The 16619-nt window shown below is 30.5% G+C and overlaps 2 protein-coding genes across 2 annotated transcripts; one reads left to right on the forward strand and one right to left on the reverse strand.

Annotated features, from left to right (window-relative positions):
* The first annotated feature begins 1518 nt into the window (after nt 1-1518).
* On the forward strand, nt 1519-5493 carry LOC127118198 (26S proteasome non-ATPase regulatory subunit 7 homolog A). Its single transcript, XM_051048355.1, has 10 exons — nt 1519-1892; nt 1976-2068; nt 2187-2268; nt 2795-2891; nt 3065-3140; nt 3302-3360; nt 3513-3635; nt 3887-3944; nt 4034-4119; nt 5099-5493. The coding sequence occupies exons 1-10, from the start codon at nt 1706-1708 to the stop codon at nt 5168-5170; spliced, it is 933 nt and encodes a 310-aa protein (XP_050904312.1). The 5' UTR covers nt 1519-1705; the 3' UTR covers nt 5171-5493.
* A 2810-nt stretch (nt 5494-8303) lies between these two features.
* LOC127118200 (uncharacterized) lies at nt 8304-9152 on the reverse strand. The gene has a single exon (XM_051048356.1). The coding sequence runs from the start codon at nt 8980-8982 to the stop codon at nt 8386-8388; it is 597 nt and encodes a 198-aa protein (XP_050904313.1). The 5' UTR covers nt 8983-9152; the 3' UTR covers nt 8304-8385.
* Between the last annotated feature and the right edge of the window lie 7467 nt (nt 9153-16619).

Here is a 16619-nt window from a genome sequence, read left to right on the forward strand (position 1 = left end):
AATACTACGAGGCGGGACTCTAGGTCATTCCTCGGGCGACATGACTTCTCGGCGAAGGTGTCCGGGTTTAGGACATCTGTAAATATAACACTGCAGGTTCCATTGACATAGAAGATAATGCGGGGCAGTTCAAAAATGCAAATGATCTTCTGCCAGTAGAAATGACAAACTATTTCTGTTATGATTTTGGCGACAACTCCTGCCTCTATCCACTTTGTGAAGTAATCGACTCCTATAATAAAAAAACTTTAATAGGGGGAATGGGCCTCAGATGTGCACCCCTATTGGTTAAAAGGTCAAGGCGATGTCATGGAATGAAGAAGTTTCGTCGGAGCGCGATGAAGGTCAGCGTGTCTCTGACATTGATCACACTTCTTAACGAAAGCCACACTATCTTTAAGCAAGATGGGACAATAATATCCCGCCATAAGTAGCTTGTGACGAGAGCTCTATTGTCAATATGACTGCTACAGGCCCTTGGTGGACCTCAACGAAGACTAAGGCGGTCTTATGCTCCCATAAATATCATAGCATTAGGGAGGCTCTTCCTATCTTATAAAAATTTTCAGCGAGAAGAATGTACTTTGCAACATGCTTCCAAACATTCTTTGCTCTGCCTTTGTCTTGAGGGAGTTCATTCTCTTGTAGGTAGCACAATATGGGAGACATTCAACTTGACTCGGGGGTGACTTCTAGGGTGTAGATTTCTCCCACCTCAATACTAGGGGTGACGATGTTCTCTTATATTACTATCCGATTAAACCCCAACGTCTTCGAACTGGCGAGTTTGGGCATAAGGTTTCCTCTAAAGTTTTTCCCCGGGAACATCTTCTACTTCAAATGATGTAAAATATGTTGATATATTTTGTATCTTATGGAGATATCTTATGAGTTATGGCTCTTTGGTATAATACTTTTCGTCGACTTGGTTGGGGACTAACTAGGATTCGCTTTTTTCCTTTAGCCTGAAGGCACCAATTTCTAGGGCGAGAACCATGCAGTTACTGACTTTTAATTTAAACTTCAATGTTTGTTCGATCAGTATGTCGCCATGCCCTTCTAAGACTATTTTAGGGTCACTTCCTTTTATGTTAGAGACACTATCGACTGATAGTGACCATTCTAAGGGCACCTCTACGTCCACTGACTAGCTAAATTCAACCATTAAAAAAAAGGGAGGGGACATGCATAGTAGAGGTGGCGAACCAGAAACCTTAGCTTATCCACGCCAAAAAATAGAGTCGGACGGGACCGACATGCACAAAATCCATACAAAAATGGGGTGAGACAGACCGAATAGAGAATACAAGTCTAAAACCTTAACTCGTCATACAAAACACACGTTTCAAACACGGTGCATCTGAAAGCTTCCTTTTGAAAAGCAACAATTACGAGGTTTTACATGTTTTTTTAAGAAAAACATGGGGATGTAAAGAGAATCCCCTTAAAATAGATAATCTATTTTCTATTCACGGGTCCAATATAATTTGGGCTAATCGGTTGGGCCATAGACACCGTTGAGACAGTATAGAGCCCAAAACGAAAACCGACGGAGTTCTAGTTTCAGTAGAGAGGGTTTAGGTGAGATCGGAATCAGGAAGAAGAAACAAACAAACACACTAAAGAATTTCTATTTTTCATTCCTCAATTCCTAGAGAACAAAAATTAGGGTTTCAAGCACTGAAAAATCACAACAACAACAACAATGGATGTGATAAAAACGCAACAAATTTCATGGAGAGCCATAGAAAAAGTCGTAGTTCACCCTTTAGTTTTGCTTAGCATAGTCGATAACTACAACAGAGTCGCCAAAGACACTCGCAAACGCGTCGTCGGCGTCTTGCTCGGTTCCTCCTTCAAAGGCACCGTTGATATCACCAACAGCTACGCCGGTTCGTTTTTCAATTTCAATTTTCATTACATTACAATAACAAACTCAATTGTTAGTGGATTCTCAATTGTTTTCTTTCAACAGTGCCTTTTGAAGAAGACGAAAAGGATCCTAGCATTTGGTTTCTCGATCATAACTATCATGAATCAATGTTCTCCATGTTTAAGAGAATCAATGGTATACAAGATTTCGTTACTTCAACTATTTCCCCTTTTTTGTTGTTAATTTTCTTATTGTAGTTAAATTTAAATATTCACAATAATTATTATTGATTTCTTCTAACATTTTTTTCCAGCTAAGGAGCACGTTGTAGGGTGGTATAGTACTGGACCAAAACTGCGAGAAAATGACCTTGACATTCATGGTTTATTCAATGAGTATGTTTCTTAACCCTAAAATGGGTTTCATTTTTGTGTTTGTTGCTGCAATTAGGAGCTTATGATTCAGTGTATTTTCCTTTTTCTATAGTTACGACTCTATGAGTAGTACAGTTTTATTGAGTGAGGTCCCTCTCCGCTAGCATACTACGTAGTTTTTTTTCTTTCTTCGGGGTAGAAACCGGGTATGCTTTGCGAGCAACTGCTGAGGCTAATCCCTTGAGACTCAGAGGATCAAAATGGCGATATAGCTATCCTAAGAATTTAACACTGCCGCGTGTCCAGAGCCGGGTTCGAATCCCATACCTCTGGTTAAGTTGGAAGCGATCCTTTACCATCTCATCCAAGTTCTCACGGGTATCTACTGTAGCATAGTTATATTCAAATGAGTAATTAAGATCATCTACATGACATTTTCTTTTAAACTAAGTTAATAATTGGTTGTGAGCATGATCAAGAAAAAAGTTATAGATGTTGTTTGTAGACTTTTTTATTAATATTCATATCAATTTATGGATTGTTGCAGCTATGTTCCAAATCCTGTTTTGGTTATAATTGATGTCGAACCTAAGGAGCTAGGAATTCCTACTAAAGCTTACTATGCTGTTGAAGAGGTTAAAGAGGTTGGACCGAAATACCCTTTTATCTTTCTTGAAAATATGTACTACGGATTTTATTAATATTGCGTCTTGTGAGTATGGCAACCATTCTGATTTATGTGGTGGAAGGAGTTAAGGTTTGCTTAAAATTTAATCTTTAGATGTAGGAACTGATTGATGGTATGTTTTGAATGTAGAATGCCACTCAGAAAAGCCAAAAGGTCTTTGTGCATGTGCAATCTGAAATTGCTGCTCATGAAGTTGAGGAAATAGGTATGTCATGGAATGCAGAGCTGCTGCATATTCTTTTTGCCTTCTTTTGTATCTTTTTAATAATTTTTAATTAATGCTGAATTTCTTTGAATCCTATCCACTAGGTTCTCATAGTTTAAACATTTATCCTATAAGTTTATATTCTTATTACTTTTGTGCAGGAGTTGAGCACTTGCTTAGAGATGTAAAGGATACAACCATTAGCACCCTTGCAACAGAGGTGCCTTTTGTTCATACTTGTTATACATTGATTAATTTCTAGTTGGGTTTGGTTTTGTTGTCCTGTTCTGCCCCTCTGTGGTGTCTTTCTAGACAAGTATGTTAGATAATTTTTTTTGAGGATAAACACCGACAATGTTGTTTATCATGTAGGTAAGTGCAAAACTCACAGCCTTGAAGGGTTTGGATGCAAGACTCAAAGAGATAAGAAGTTACCTTGACCTTGTCATTGATGGAAAGCTTCCCTTAAACCATGAGATCCTTTACCATTTGCAGGTTGGTTTCCATAATCGTTGTAACCACTGATTCTCTGGCTGTTATCAAATGGTCCAGGAATTTAGGTTGATTTATGTTCTTTGCCTTTCAGCTTCACTTAGTTTAATTCAAAACTGGATTTTAAATCAGTCACATGACTTTAGCGACTTCAAAAAAATCACTTGAAATGATCAGATTTTTGCTTCCTATAGTGTTTTTTTGGTGGGCTTACTCTGTTGTTGCGGTTGACATATTGCATTTTATTTTGTTAGGACGTATTCAACCTGCTGCCAAATCTTAATGTCACTGATTTGATCAAGGCTTTTGCAGGTTAAGAATTTTAATTAATGTTAACTTTGAATGTAATAGTGTTATACGATCTCCCTTTTGGATTGTTGATCCTTATCTTCATTGTGCAGTGAAAACTAATGATATGATGCTAGTAATATACCTATCGTCCCTCATCAGAAGTGTAATTGCACTCCACAACTTGATTAACAACAAGGTTAGATTACACTCCTGAAAAATGCTGATAGTATTTGTCATTGTTGTGTTCTGATTTTGGATTTATACTTGAGGGTTGTTATTATATTGCTACAGTAACAAGTTTAGATATAGATCAAAAATCAATTTATAGTCCTTGTTTAGGGTTTGTTGAGATATTGATGTTTATTATAATTGATTTGTTAGTATCTTTAGTAGGAATTATGATATGATTATAGTCCTATTTAGATTATATTTCATGTATATAAATAGTTTTCAACCTTTTTCATTAACACGAGAAATATTCATATTCAATATGGTATCGTATCAGAGTCTACTTTAAGATCTGTTGGGTCATATGCTATTAGGTTTTGCTACTGGACCACCCACCATTTATATTCTTGTACCAAGCCCATTAATGTTGCGCATGAGGGGGTGCATTTTGAGTCCCAAATACCTCAAACAGAAATATATGGCTTGAACATATAGTTATAAGTGGGACACTCCTCACGCAGATGGGTTTTTAAAGGTTGAGTTAGACTACCACAAATTCCAAGATTTTTTAATATGGTGGCTCATGCTACAAGTGAGCTTGCTTGGTTGTGGTTGTTGTGGTCAAATGGAACTTGTGTGCGATAATCAATCAACTTTACACCACTTCCAATCCTGTTTTTCACGAGAGGATAAAACATATAGAAGTCGATTGTCATTTCATTAAAGATAAGATTCTCTCGGTTATCATCATATTTATTCTAATTAATTTGTTAGTATCTTTAGGAATTGTGATAGGATTGAATTCTATTTAGTATTTACATTATATATCTGTCATGTATATAAACAGTTGTTTTCAACATTTTCAGTTACAAAAATATTCATATTTATTAGGGGTTTTACCATGCTTTGTTCCTTGAGGTTTAGTTAAGTAATTTGTGTTGATTTGTTTGGAATTGTTCCTTGATTAATGTGATTTATGTTTCTTAACATCTGAATTATCATTTTAGATGCTCAACAAAGAACATGAAAGGGAAGAAGACTCAAAATCAGAGCCTGTACCAAGTACAGCAGGAAGTTGAGATTTGAGAGGGTTGTGATACTTGGAGTTCATAAGGCACAGTTATTTAATACAAGCAGTCCTTTAATTCCTGCTTGGACCAAGACAACGTCTTTCTGGACTCTCTTGCGTATTCCTGCATGGGTTAATCAAATACATGTTATATGGCAAATGATCTTTTAACCCTAGGGGATGTTGTTGTTTCTGCCTGTGGTTTACTATGTATTTTAATTCTATTGCTCCTTTTTGTCTCTGATTATCCGGTAGCTTCACTCAACTGTTAAAAGAAAATTCCTAATTTTACTATTTTCACAAATGTATCACATCAGACTTGATTTTTATTTCCATAGTTTTGTTGATCCCTATCTGCTGAACTGATAACTACAACTCCACACTAATTTTAATACTTTAGCAGAAAAAATAACTAATGAAATAAAATTGATTTTGGAGATCCAGATTATCACAATGATTCTTTGATTTGGTTTAAAAATCAAGTTTGCACTTCATTAACCTTTTTAATGTCAAATAGGAACGTGGTGTTACTTCATTAGCTCTTGATTGATAACTTTGATCATGAGTTAATTCACGGAATAAGGATTTATGAAAACTAGTCCTATATAGATGTAACATGAGCTGAAAAGCATCGATTTTTGTAATGTATATATAAGAGCTAAGCATGGAGTGAACAGAACACTAACATTACCCATGAAGTAAATTACATCTACAGGAAAAAAAATGAAAACCATTTGCTTTTACTACTTTTAATCGCCTAAGGATCAAGGAACAAAACGATAATGCATAAACTTTTGCATCAGACTTTTTTATCACATTACCCCTTTTTTGAAACAATATTCCCAATATATCCCATTTTGAAAATAATTTCCCAGAATACCCCACTTTTTTTCTTTGACTCGCCCATTCAAAGGACGAGTTGAAGAACGAAATATGAAGGTATTGACTCGTCCATTGATTGGACGAGTACTAACATAAATATTTTTTCTTTCATGAACTCGGTCATGAACTCGGCCAATGAATGGCCGAGGGAATGAAGATTATTTTTTTTTTTGTTTTTTAAATTAATTAAATAAATCTAATTAATTAATTTTGTTTTTAAATATAATATTATGTCTCATTATTATAAGTAATTATAAATACAATTATTACCATTAATTACAATTATTAAATCAATTTTTTAATTTAATAAGGCATAATATTACAACAATTTTTATAATTATTTTGTTTCTGTAATAAGTAATAATAATTGTATTAAAAAACAAAATTAATTCATTTAAAAACAATTATTATTTCATAAGATTGTTTTTAATAATTTTGGTAATAATTTAAAAACATAATATTACCACAATTTGGAATTAATTAATTGTAAACAAAATTAATTAATTTAAAGACATAATATTACCACAATTTTGAATTAATGAGACATAAAATTAAAACAAAATTAATTTTTAAATACAATTTTAAATACAATTAATTATAAATACAATTATTACAATTAATTATAATTATTAAAACATTTTTTTTAAAATTTAATGAGACATAATATTACAACAAGTTTTACAATTATTTTGTTTTTGTAATAAGTAATAATAATTGTATTTAAAAACAAAATTAATTCAATTAAAAACAATTGTTTTACAATTAATTCATTTTAAATTAATTTCAGAATAATTGTTATTATAATTCATTTTGTTTTAATTTAATTTTAAATTAAATTCCATATATAGATATCTATCGTGCTACAAATAGAGGAATTTTTATGTTACCATTATTATTTAACTATTACAATTAAAATGGGTTATAGTTTAATTTATTTAAAAACAATTATTTCAAAAATGGGACACTCTAGTAAAAATTCCATATTATAATTTAATTATATTATTAGGATTATTATTAAATAGTTTTTTAATTATTTTTATATTTAAATAATAAAAATTATTTTTCTATATAATAATATTTTTGTAAATTAAAAAATTGTTTTAATAATAAAATTATAAATATTATAATGAGGCTTATAATTAATTATAATAAGTAATAATAATTTTATTGATATTATAATAATTGTTTTTAAATAAATTAATTTTTTTAAAATACAATTATGTTACAATTATTATTTAACTATTACAATTAAAATGGGTTATAGTTTAATTTATTTAAAAACAATTATTTCAAAAATGGGGCACTCTAGTAAAAATTCCATATTATAATTTAATTATATTATTAGGATTATTATTAAATAGTTTTTAAATTATTTTTATATTTAAATAATCAAAATTATTTTTTTAAATAATAATATTTTTGTATATTAAAAAAATGTTTTAATAATAAAACTATAAATTTTATAATGAGGCATATAATTAATTATAATAAGTAATAATAATTTTATTGATATTATAATAATTGTTTTTGAATGAATTAATTTTGTTTTTTAATACAATTATGTTACAATTATTATTTAACTATTACAATTAAAATGGGTTATAGTTTAATTTATTTAAAAACAATTATTTCAAAAATGGGGCACTCTAGTAAAAATTTCATATTATAATTTAATTATATTATTAAGATTATTATTAAATAGTTTCTTAATTATTTTTATATTTAAATAATAAAAATTATTTTTTTAAATAATTATATTTTTGTAAATTAAAAAATTGTTTTAATAATAAAACTATAAATAATATAATGAGGCATATAATTAATTATAATAAGTAATAATAATTTCATTGATATTATAATAATTGTTTTTAAATGAATTAATTTTGTTTTTTAATATAATTATTATTATTTATTACATAAACAAAATAATTATAAAAATTGTTGTAATATTATGCCTTATTAAATTAAAAAATTGATTTTATAATTATAATTAATGGTAATAATTGTATTTATAATTACTTATAATAATGAGACATAATATTATATTTAAAAACAAAATTAATTAATTAGATTTATTAAATTAATTTAAAAAACAAAAAAAAAAAACCTAAAAATATTTATGTTAATACTCGTCCAACCAATGGACGAGTCAATACCTTCATATTTCGTTCTTCAGCAACTCGTCCTTTGAATGGGCGAGTCAAAGAAATAAAGTGGGGTATTCTGATAAATTATTTTCAAAATGGGGTATATTGGGAATATTATTTCAAAAAAGGGGCAATGTGATAAAAATGTCTTTGCATCATGTATGTACAATAGTGAAATGTTAAAACTTGAATACACTCAATCCTCCTCAGATGAAACCGATTGTTCAAAATCAGCATCCATAATAACCCCATCCAAAACATGAACAACAATCCCCTTTTTTCTAACATCCACAATTTCAGACCTAATCCTATTAACAATCACCATCCCATCAACATCTTTCGAAACATACAAAGAAAACCCAGACAAAGACTCATAATTCACAACCTCACCAAACCTTAAATCAACCGACCAAACTGTACGAGGAACAGCAGAAAAACCCAACACACGACTCACAATTGCATAAGTATCATTAAACTTGTCTTGTTTCAAACTATCATTCACACTCAAATGCAGATCACGCCTAAAAGCTTCCTCGGACGGAACAAAAACAGTGAAAGCAAGATCTTGAGGTAACATTTCAATCATCATTTCACCAAACTTGCCCAAGTTAAGATCTTGAACGGATACTTTTCTAGATCTGGTAATTGGGTAAAACCCCATTTTCTGATTACTCTTGTTTTGAACCTCAGGAAGCTTGAAAAAAGTTACAATAACGATGAAAATGCAGCAGACAGTTACCAGAATGGTTACAAGAGCGATTGGGTGCTTCAAGATTAAACCCTTCTTCTTCATATTGATTAAACTCAATATCCAACTAGATAAATTGTTGATAAGTCACGTTTAACAAGACCCTGATTACGAGGTTGTAAAGGTGAAAACTTAAGCTTGAAAAGTTAATGGAAAAGAAACAAAAAGTGGTGCAATACCCACTAATAGGAAAATCTTAAAATTCAAAATACTAAGGGCTCGTTTGAATGAGTTTTATTTTTTACTTTTTAAAAATTATTTTATACAATTGTTTTAGAAAAGTCTTTTTAAGAAGAGAATAAATAAAAAATTTGTTTGATAATTTAACTTTTCAAAACTATTTTAGAAATGAGAAAATAAGAAATTCATTTGGTAAGCAAATTTTCAAAAACAGTTTTAGAGATAAGAAAATAAAAAATCTCTTTGTAGTCTATTTTTTAAGAACATTTTTATTAACAAATATATATATTGAAAATATTTTTTTTTATAATTAATAATTAAATTTTAATTTATCGATTTGTGCTAACTACTTTACGTTATTGGGATATCTTACCTCTGACGTTCTTTAACTAGGCCTTAGCGCACTCTTGTAGAATGTTTTCTCTGAACATGTTCAACTGAGTATACTTTGAAAATCTGGATCGGGGTCCTCAATACCCTTCTCTACTTCCGCCCACGTGGCGCCTATTGTCTTCATGCCTTCCTATAGTGATGCTTCCAAAAACTCTGATTCTTTCTTCATATGTGTGACTGCTTCCAACATCTTAAGCTAAGAACTTATCTTCATAGTTGATATAGGGTTTGACTTGAGTGAGGAGGTCACTCATATTTGTGGGTTCCTTCACCCCGAACTTCTTTCTGAACAAGAAATTCAGCTTCAGTCTCTTCTCGAAGATCCAACACTCTAGTTTATCGTTGAGTCATTCTACTTATAACTATCTTGATGAATCTATCAATATCCTCTCAGAATGTCTACTTCTTATACCACCGTCTTTCACTAAAATGTTAATATATTGAATAATAATTTAACAAAAATAATGTTTAAATGTAATATTGGTCATTTTATTTTCAAATAAAAAGTTTTAATTCCTCTATTTTTAAAATTATATTTTTGGTGTCTTAATTTTATTGTGCTTTTGAGTTTGAGTCTCATACTCCATTTGAGACACAATTTTGTCAATGTGATCGTGCTTAGATTGATAAGTTTAATATTGACGTCATACTTTAAGAGTAATTTTGTTGATATGACATCTAAAATTTATCCACTTAAACACTTCCACATCAAAACACTAAAAAAAATTCAAAGTCGGGGACCAAAATACAAATTTTAAACTGAGGGATCAAAATTTTATTTTTTTGAAAGTAAGAAGAGCAAAAATGCATTTAAGCCTAATTTTTATTGATAAAAAGAATATATTCTTATATTTTTGTTGTCTCAAATAGAAAAATTCCATATATTTTAAAACTCAATAAAAATCATAACTATAAATTTATTAATTTTAAATATTTGTTTTTGAAAGTTTCAAATAATTATTTTTATGATACATATTTTCCTCTGGTAAAATACTTTTATCAGTTATATATTTTAGATATTTTTGGTTAGGTTTTTGAGGCGTACTTTTTTTTAAATAATCTTAAATAAATTTACCATATATATAATTTGTATGTTCTTATTATCTAAAACTTTTTAATGGAATCAAAATACATGCTAGTGATACATTATTAGACTAATTTTTAGTATATTTATTTGATGTAATTTAGTTGGATGTATATATAAAATATTTTAAAATTAATATATATATATATATATATATATATATATATATATATATATATATATATTATATATATTATATATATATATATATATATATATATATATATATAATTTCATTAATGAAAATATAAAAAATTGGAAGAATTAAGTTATTTAAAGAAAAAAATTAGAACTTGAATGCATGAATAAAATTAAAATGATCAACCATTAATATTTATTGGTAATGGTTTTATGCTAAACATTTATACAAATCATAATTGTTATTATTATGGATTTTTTTCCTTAAAATCTCATACAATATTAATATCCTTTTGAAGTTATAAATAAAAAAATCAAAAAATTACCAAAATATCATTAATAAAAATTTACAGATTTCCGTAAGTTTTGACTTTTTGGATTTTCTTTAAGCAAAAATTGAAAATGAAAATTGAAACTATATTTATCAATTTTACTTTTTCAGTTTTTAAAATTAAAAAATAAAACTAATTTTCAAAACTACTATGTTAAAAATAGTTGATCAAACAAATTTTTTAGTTTTTATTTTTTAAAAATTAAAAAACAGTTTTTGAGAAGTGATTCAAACAGGCCCTAAATTGATTGAAGTCAAACTGTAAAATCACGTATCTCAAGATGTTAAAACGCGATTAGTAATGTCACTTAAGCTATTGATATTGAAATTTAAATTACTCCATTCTCATAACTCTTGATAATTTAAGCTTTTCATTTGCTTACAATTTTGTTTTGTTTTTTTTTTTTTTTTCTTTTTCTCACCGTACTAAGAAAATAAAAGGCATACTTAAAAAAAATATTTTTTTTCTCTATTATATTTTTAAAAGATAGGGAATTAATGTCTCTGAGTATTAATTATATCAAATCTTAGACTTTCTTGTTTGAGGGATTATGAATCACACGACACGAGGTGGTTTCACGTGGCGAGCACGTGAGCGGTCCAACCCAACCCAACACTTTTAGGGCATGGATCATACAACCCAAATCAACAATCTTAACTCCTAGATCATGTATGGACGTGTCAAACTATGTATCAAGACACTATAAGTATTTCACAAAAGCAATTGTTCCTCTTATTAAGAGAAGGGTAAATTCTTCTTTTTTTCCCATAATTTAGCCGAGCAAGTAGGCCTCCAATAACGATTACTTGGTCCAAGGGGAAATCAATTTATTATTTAATTGATAATCTCTCGGTCAAATTAAATAATACAATTGTATCTTGAATCAACACTTTATGTGAATATTGAGGCTAAATCTATTTATAGAGTTTATTATTTAATACGTATATGAGTATTCTCTCTCTAGATTTAAAAGGTACTTCTCAATAGCAATTCAAATACATATATTAGGTTATAATTGACCATGTTATAACAAGTATTAAACTCAAGAATACGTATGAATCTGAATGCATAACCAAAAAATATATATAATCAAATGATCATGAACGATACAAAAGAGTTATAATATATTACATTTAATCCCATAAATAGAGTGATTTAGCTACACATTTTTATGGTAAAGTTGTTGAAGAAGTAGATGAAGTAAAACAACAACAAATGATTGTCGCTACGCGAAAAATACAGAGTCGCCATCAGACTTTATTTATTCCAAAGGAAATGGAAAATATCGAGAATATCCCAAAAGAATGGTTATCGCAACCAAGAACAGGTTCGGAAGTCAGTTATGCAAGGGGAAGGTATTAGCACCTCTCACATCCATCATACTCGATGGGAACCATCTAAGATGTCTATGCTTGAATGAGTGTCATTATCTTACTTGCTTAGGGTTTACAGAGTGGAAATTGATTTTTTATTAGTGTGCTCTCCAAGGATTTGGATCCTCGTGCCTACGTATGCTCACCTGTTGAAGTGAGAAATCAGAGCTCGTAGTTCGAGGTACAAAATATTTGTTTGTTTTGTTGATTTTATACCTTGAAAAGGGGTTTTCAGAGTGATGCTATAAGGCTCAAACAAAAGGTTTGATGAGTTGATATTGATTTTATATTTTGAAAAGAGATTGTTCATGACTTCAGATTACACTAAATACTATGGGTAAATGTGAATATCTCAAACTATCAAGCCAACCGTCTTGTGTTCAAAATACTCAAAATGAGTGTAGGAAAACTCCATTCTCATCCATTCTCATCCTAATCGTATCTTATTGTGTTTTGAATTTGATTTGAGAAAATACCGCTTGATGTTGGATCAAGGGTTTGTTTATTGTTTATGAAATAATGATGATCCTATATCCTAAGGTTGGCTAACAAGCAACAAGGCAAAGGAAAATGAGTAAAATGTACACCAAAGTGGGGAGAGGGATACATGAAAAATACAAGGGATTTGTGCGAGAAATAAATGGTCTCGTTGTAAGGTAGCCCAAGATAAAGCCTTGTGTGCATTATGTCCTAAGCTAACAATTGGATAATGGAATTACAAAGCATGTCTCCCTAAGGCAGTGCCATGAACGTTCTCTTGTAATAAAAGATTACAAGTCCACAATACTCCAAGTTGCATAGTTCAATCACAAAAGTCCAAGTTCAAGGGTACAAACAACTATTCTAAGTCTCCAAGCTTAGGTCATACACAAAGTCCATAATAAACTCCATATCCAATGCTAAGGTCAAACATAAAGTCCATAGTCCAATAATCCTCAAATTAGATCTTTTTAGTCTTTTCCATTTTAGCATGTTTTTGTTTAGTTTAGTTTGAATAACAAAATAAAACAATAATGATGAAGAATGAGAATTATAATACACAAAGTAAAGAAATAAATTGCAAGAATTTAAATGTTAAAAGTTAGATGCGTAATGTAAATATTAGAAGTTAGATGTTAGAAGTCAATTTAAAAAAAAATCGATTACTTGAGATTATCTATCCACAAACCAAATGACTCAAAATATGGCGTATTAAGGGACAACCTATCAATGATTCAAAGTATCGAAAATGACCCAATGATCATTTATCAATAAGTTTGAATCAAAAAATATTAAATCAACCAAAATATCCATCTATAAATGATTTGAAGTGTGGAATACTTATCAATCAAGCCATCAAAACAAGGTGAAAGAAAATACAAGTCAATGGTTAGATATTAATAGTCAATGATCAATCGAAACTGCAAAAAAAAGAAGAAAATTAACATCAAATTTTAAAGCAATTCTCCATAATAAAATAAACTGCAAACAAATAAAATGATATTAAAATTCAATAAAATGCAATAGAGAAGCGAAAAATTAAGAATTAATAAGCAATTAAAAGAAACAAAATCAAAAGAAAAGAAAAAGCAAACAAAATAATTAAAACAAGACCAACCAGGGTGCGAAGAGGAAAGTGCGCAGGGAGGCCTAATGGCAGGGCCAATTGGCTTTCAGCCTTGGCCCTAGGGAGTGTGAAGTTGGCAAAAAAATGGTGTGAAGAGAAGGTGGAACGCATTTGTATGGGCTCAGAGGCCCAAAGTACATGAGATGAAACAAAGTAGGTTAATAACAAACTCATCATCAGATGGTATTTCCTTTCATCGCGTTCGCGCCTCCTTCTCTCTTTTGTTCAAAATTTCATCGCCGTAAAATTAACCTCCGGCGCGTCGGGGTTCATCGCCGGCGGCAGCGGAGAGTGAAACACCACCCTTCGTACCTGGTGACGAAAATCACCGAGGCTGAAATCCACAACAGTTGTAAGTAGAAGAGAATTTGGAAAATCCATTTCACTGCTTGTTCTGTAACTGTTATTGTGTTTGTAAAGCTTAATCTTGTGCCTGAATGTGAAGAGTTTGGGGATGAACTTGTGGTTGTGTGCTGCTACTCGAAGAGGCCATGTTTCTTGAATTTGAAACGCTGAAAACAGTTTCTTCAATACTGGTTTCACTTTAGATTCATGAATGCCAAGGTTCGACATTGCGGCGAAAGCCGCTTTAACTTTCGGATTGGGTGGTGCCATTTATGATCCATCAGTCACAGCTTACTCTACCACACGCGAATGACGTTTCCACTGAAGCCAATCTTGATTCTTGAACGGTGACCTTAACAGCGACAATTAATGCAACAATTGAAACCTGTATTGACTGTCGTTTCAATTCACAGCAGAATCACTTCTCCTTGAGGTGCTAGTACTAAGAATCATTTCACAAAATTTTTATTGCCAGTATAATGAAGACTTTTTTTTTTCTTCTGCAAATGTCCCTTTCCTGAAATCTTTTTCCCAATATACCCTAGTCTGAAATCTTTTTTCCAATATACCCTAATCTGAATTTTTTTCCTAATCTACCCCCTTTTTCCTAGGAAACTCGTCACTCCAATGGACGAGGGCCTGAAGGCCCAATTCGTGTAGTTAGGGCTCGGCCAATGAATGGCCGAGGGCATGAAGAAATAATTTTTTTTAATATTATAAATAATTTATTAAATAGTAATAATAATTAATATAATTGATTTTTAATTATTAATTCTATATTTAATTAATATAATTGATTTATTTAAAAAAAAAAATAATTTTTTTATAATTTTTTTAAAAAATAAAATGTAAATAATAATAGTTTTTCATGATAATAAAAAAAATTGTGATATTATTATTTTTAAAATATTAATAATAAAAATGATTAATTTTTAGAATATTAATAATAGAAATAATTGGTTTTTTTAAGAATTACAATGGAAGAAATACATTTTATTGATATAATGGAAGCAATACATTTTATTTATAGTGACCGCCTGTTCCACATCTTGTGCCAACTTTTTTGCGTTTTCCCTTGCCCAAGTCTTCTTGTCTTTGTCTTACGGGAGACGGAGATGAGTCGGAAGACAATTCATCAAGGGCGTCTTGTTGTTGTTGTTGTTGATGTTGTTGACTTTGATGTTGTTGTGATGTGTTTGGAGGCATATCCATAACGTCGAGTTCTTGAACGCCAAAAGAAGGCATACTCATTAAATGGTCATCGATGAGGTCAAAGTTGGGTAGTGAATGTGTGGTTTGTGTGTAGGTTTCGGGTCGGGTGTGTTGGATAGGAGGATAATACACATCATCAGGGTTGTATGTGGGAGTGGGATGTGCGTATGTGGTGTTAGAAGGTTGGGGTTGAGAATGAGGGTTTGAGTATTCAAAGTTGGGTTGAGGAATTGGAGTGTATTGTATGGGTGGGCGTAGGTTGGTTTGTTGTTGATATTGTTGGTTGTAAAAGTAGTTTGTTTGAGGGAATGGAGTTTGAGGATTATGGTGTTGGGTTGAGGTGGAATAAATGGTGTATTGTTGGGTGGTCTGGATGTGTTGGTATGTTTGTTGAGCTGAGGATGATGGTTGGTTATGTTGTTGTGGGGGTGATGTTGTGTGTTGGGTTGAAGAAGCTACACGTTGACGGGGATCATTAAAAAATTGTGTTGGAGCAACGTGCATAAAAGGAATTGATAAAAACCAATTCATGTATTCTCTACCCGACTTAGACTCACCAATTACCGAGTTTCCTTGTAACACCAAATGCCTTCTTCTTTTCCATTCTTTCAACTCTTCTTTATTTAAATCTTGCCAATGCGTGTCCCAAGCTTGGACCATAGTCATGTTATGGTGTTCACTTAGACATCTTGGCGGAGACGGTATTTGTTGTTCAAATCCAAATTGGAGTTTGACTCGATCCGTCTGATGCATCTCAACGGTATAGAAACATATGATATATGTTGTTGCACTCCAGACACGACTGTCATTATAATCAGGCACTGGATATTGTATGTACGGCCTCCAAATAAACTGTTAAAAGAAATATAACTATTAGAATGTATAAAATAAATTTAAATAAGTTTAATATTATAATTAATATTAGAATGTATAAAAAATAAATTTAAATAAGTTTAATATTATTATTAATATTAGAATGTATAAAATAAATTTAAATAAGTTTAATATTATAATTAAGC

Source organism: Lathyrus oleraceus, chromosome 2, assembly GCF_024323335.1.
Source record: "Lathyrus oleraceus cultivar Zhongwan6 chromosome 2, CAAS_Psat_ZW6_1.0, whole genome shotgun sequence".
Classification (NCBI taxonomy): Eukaryota; Viridiplantae; Streptophyta; class Magnoliopsida; order Fabales; family Fabaceae; genus Lathyrus; species Lathyrus oleraceus.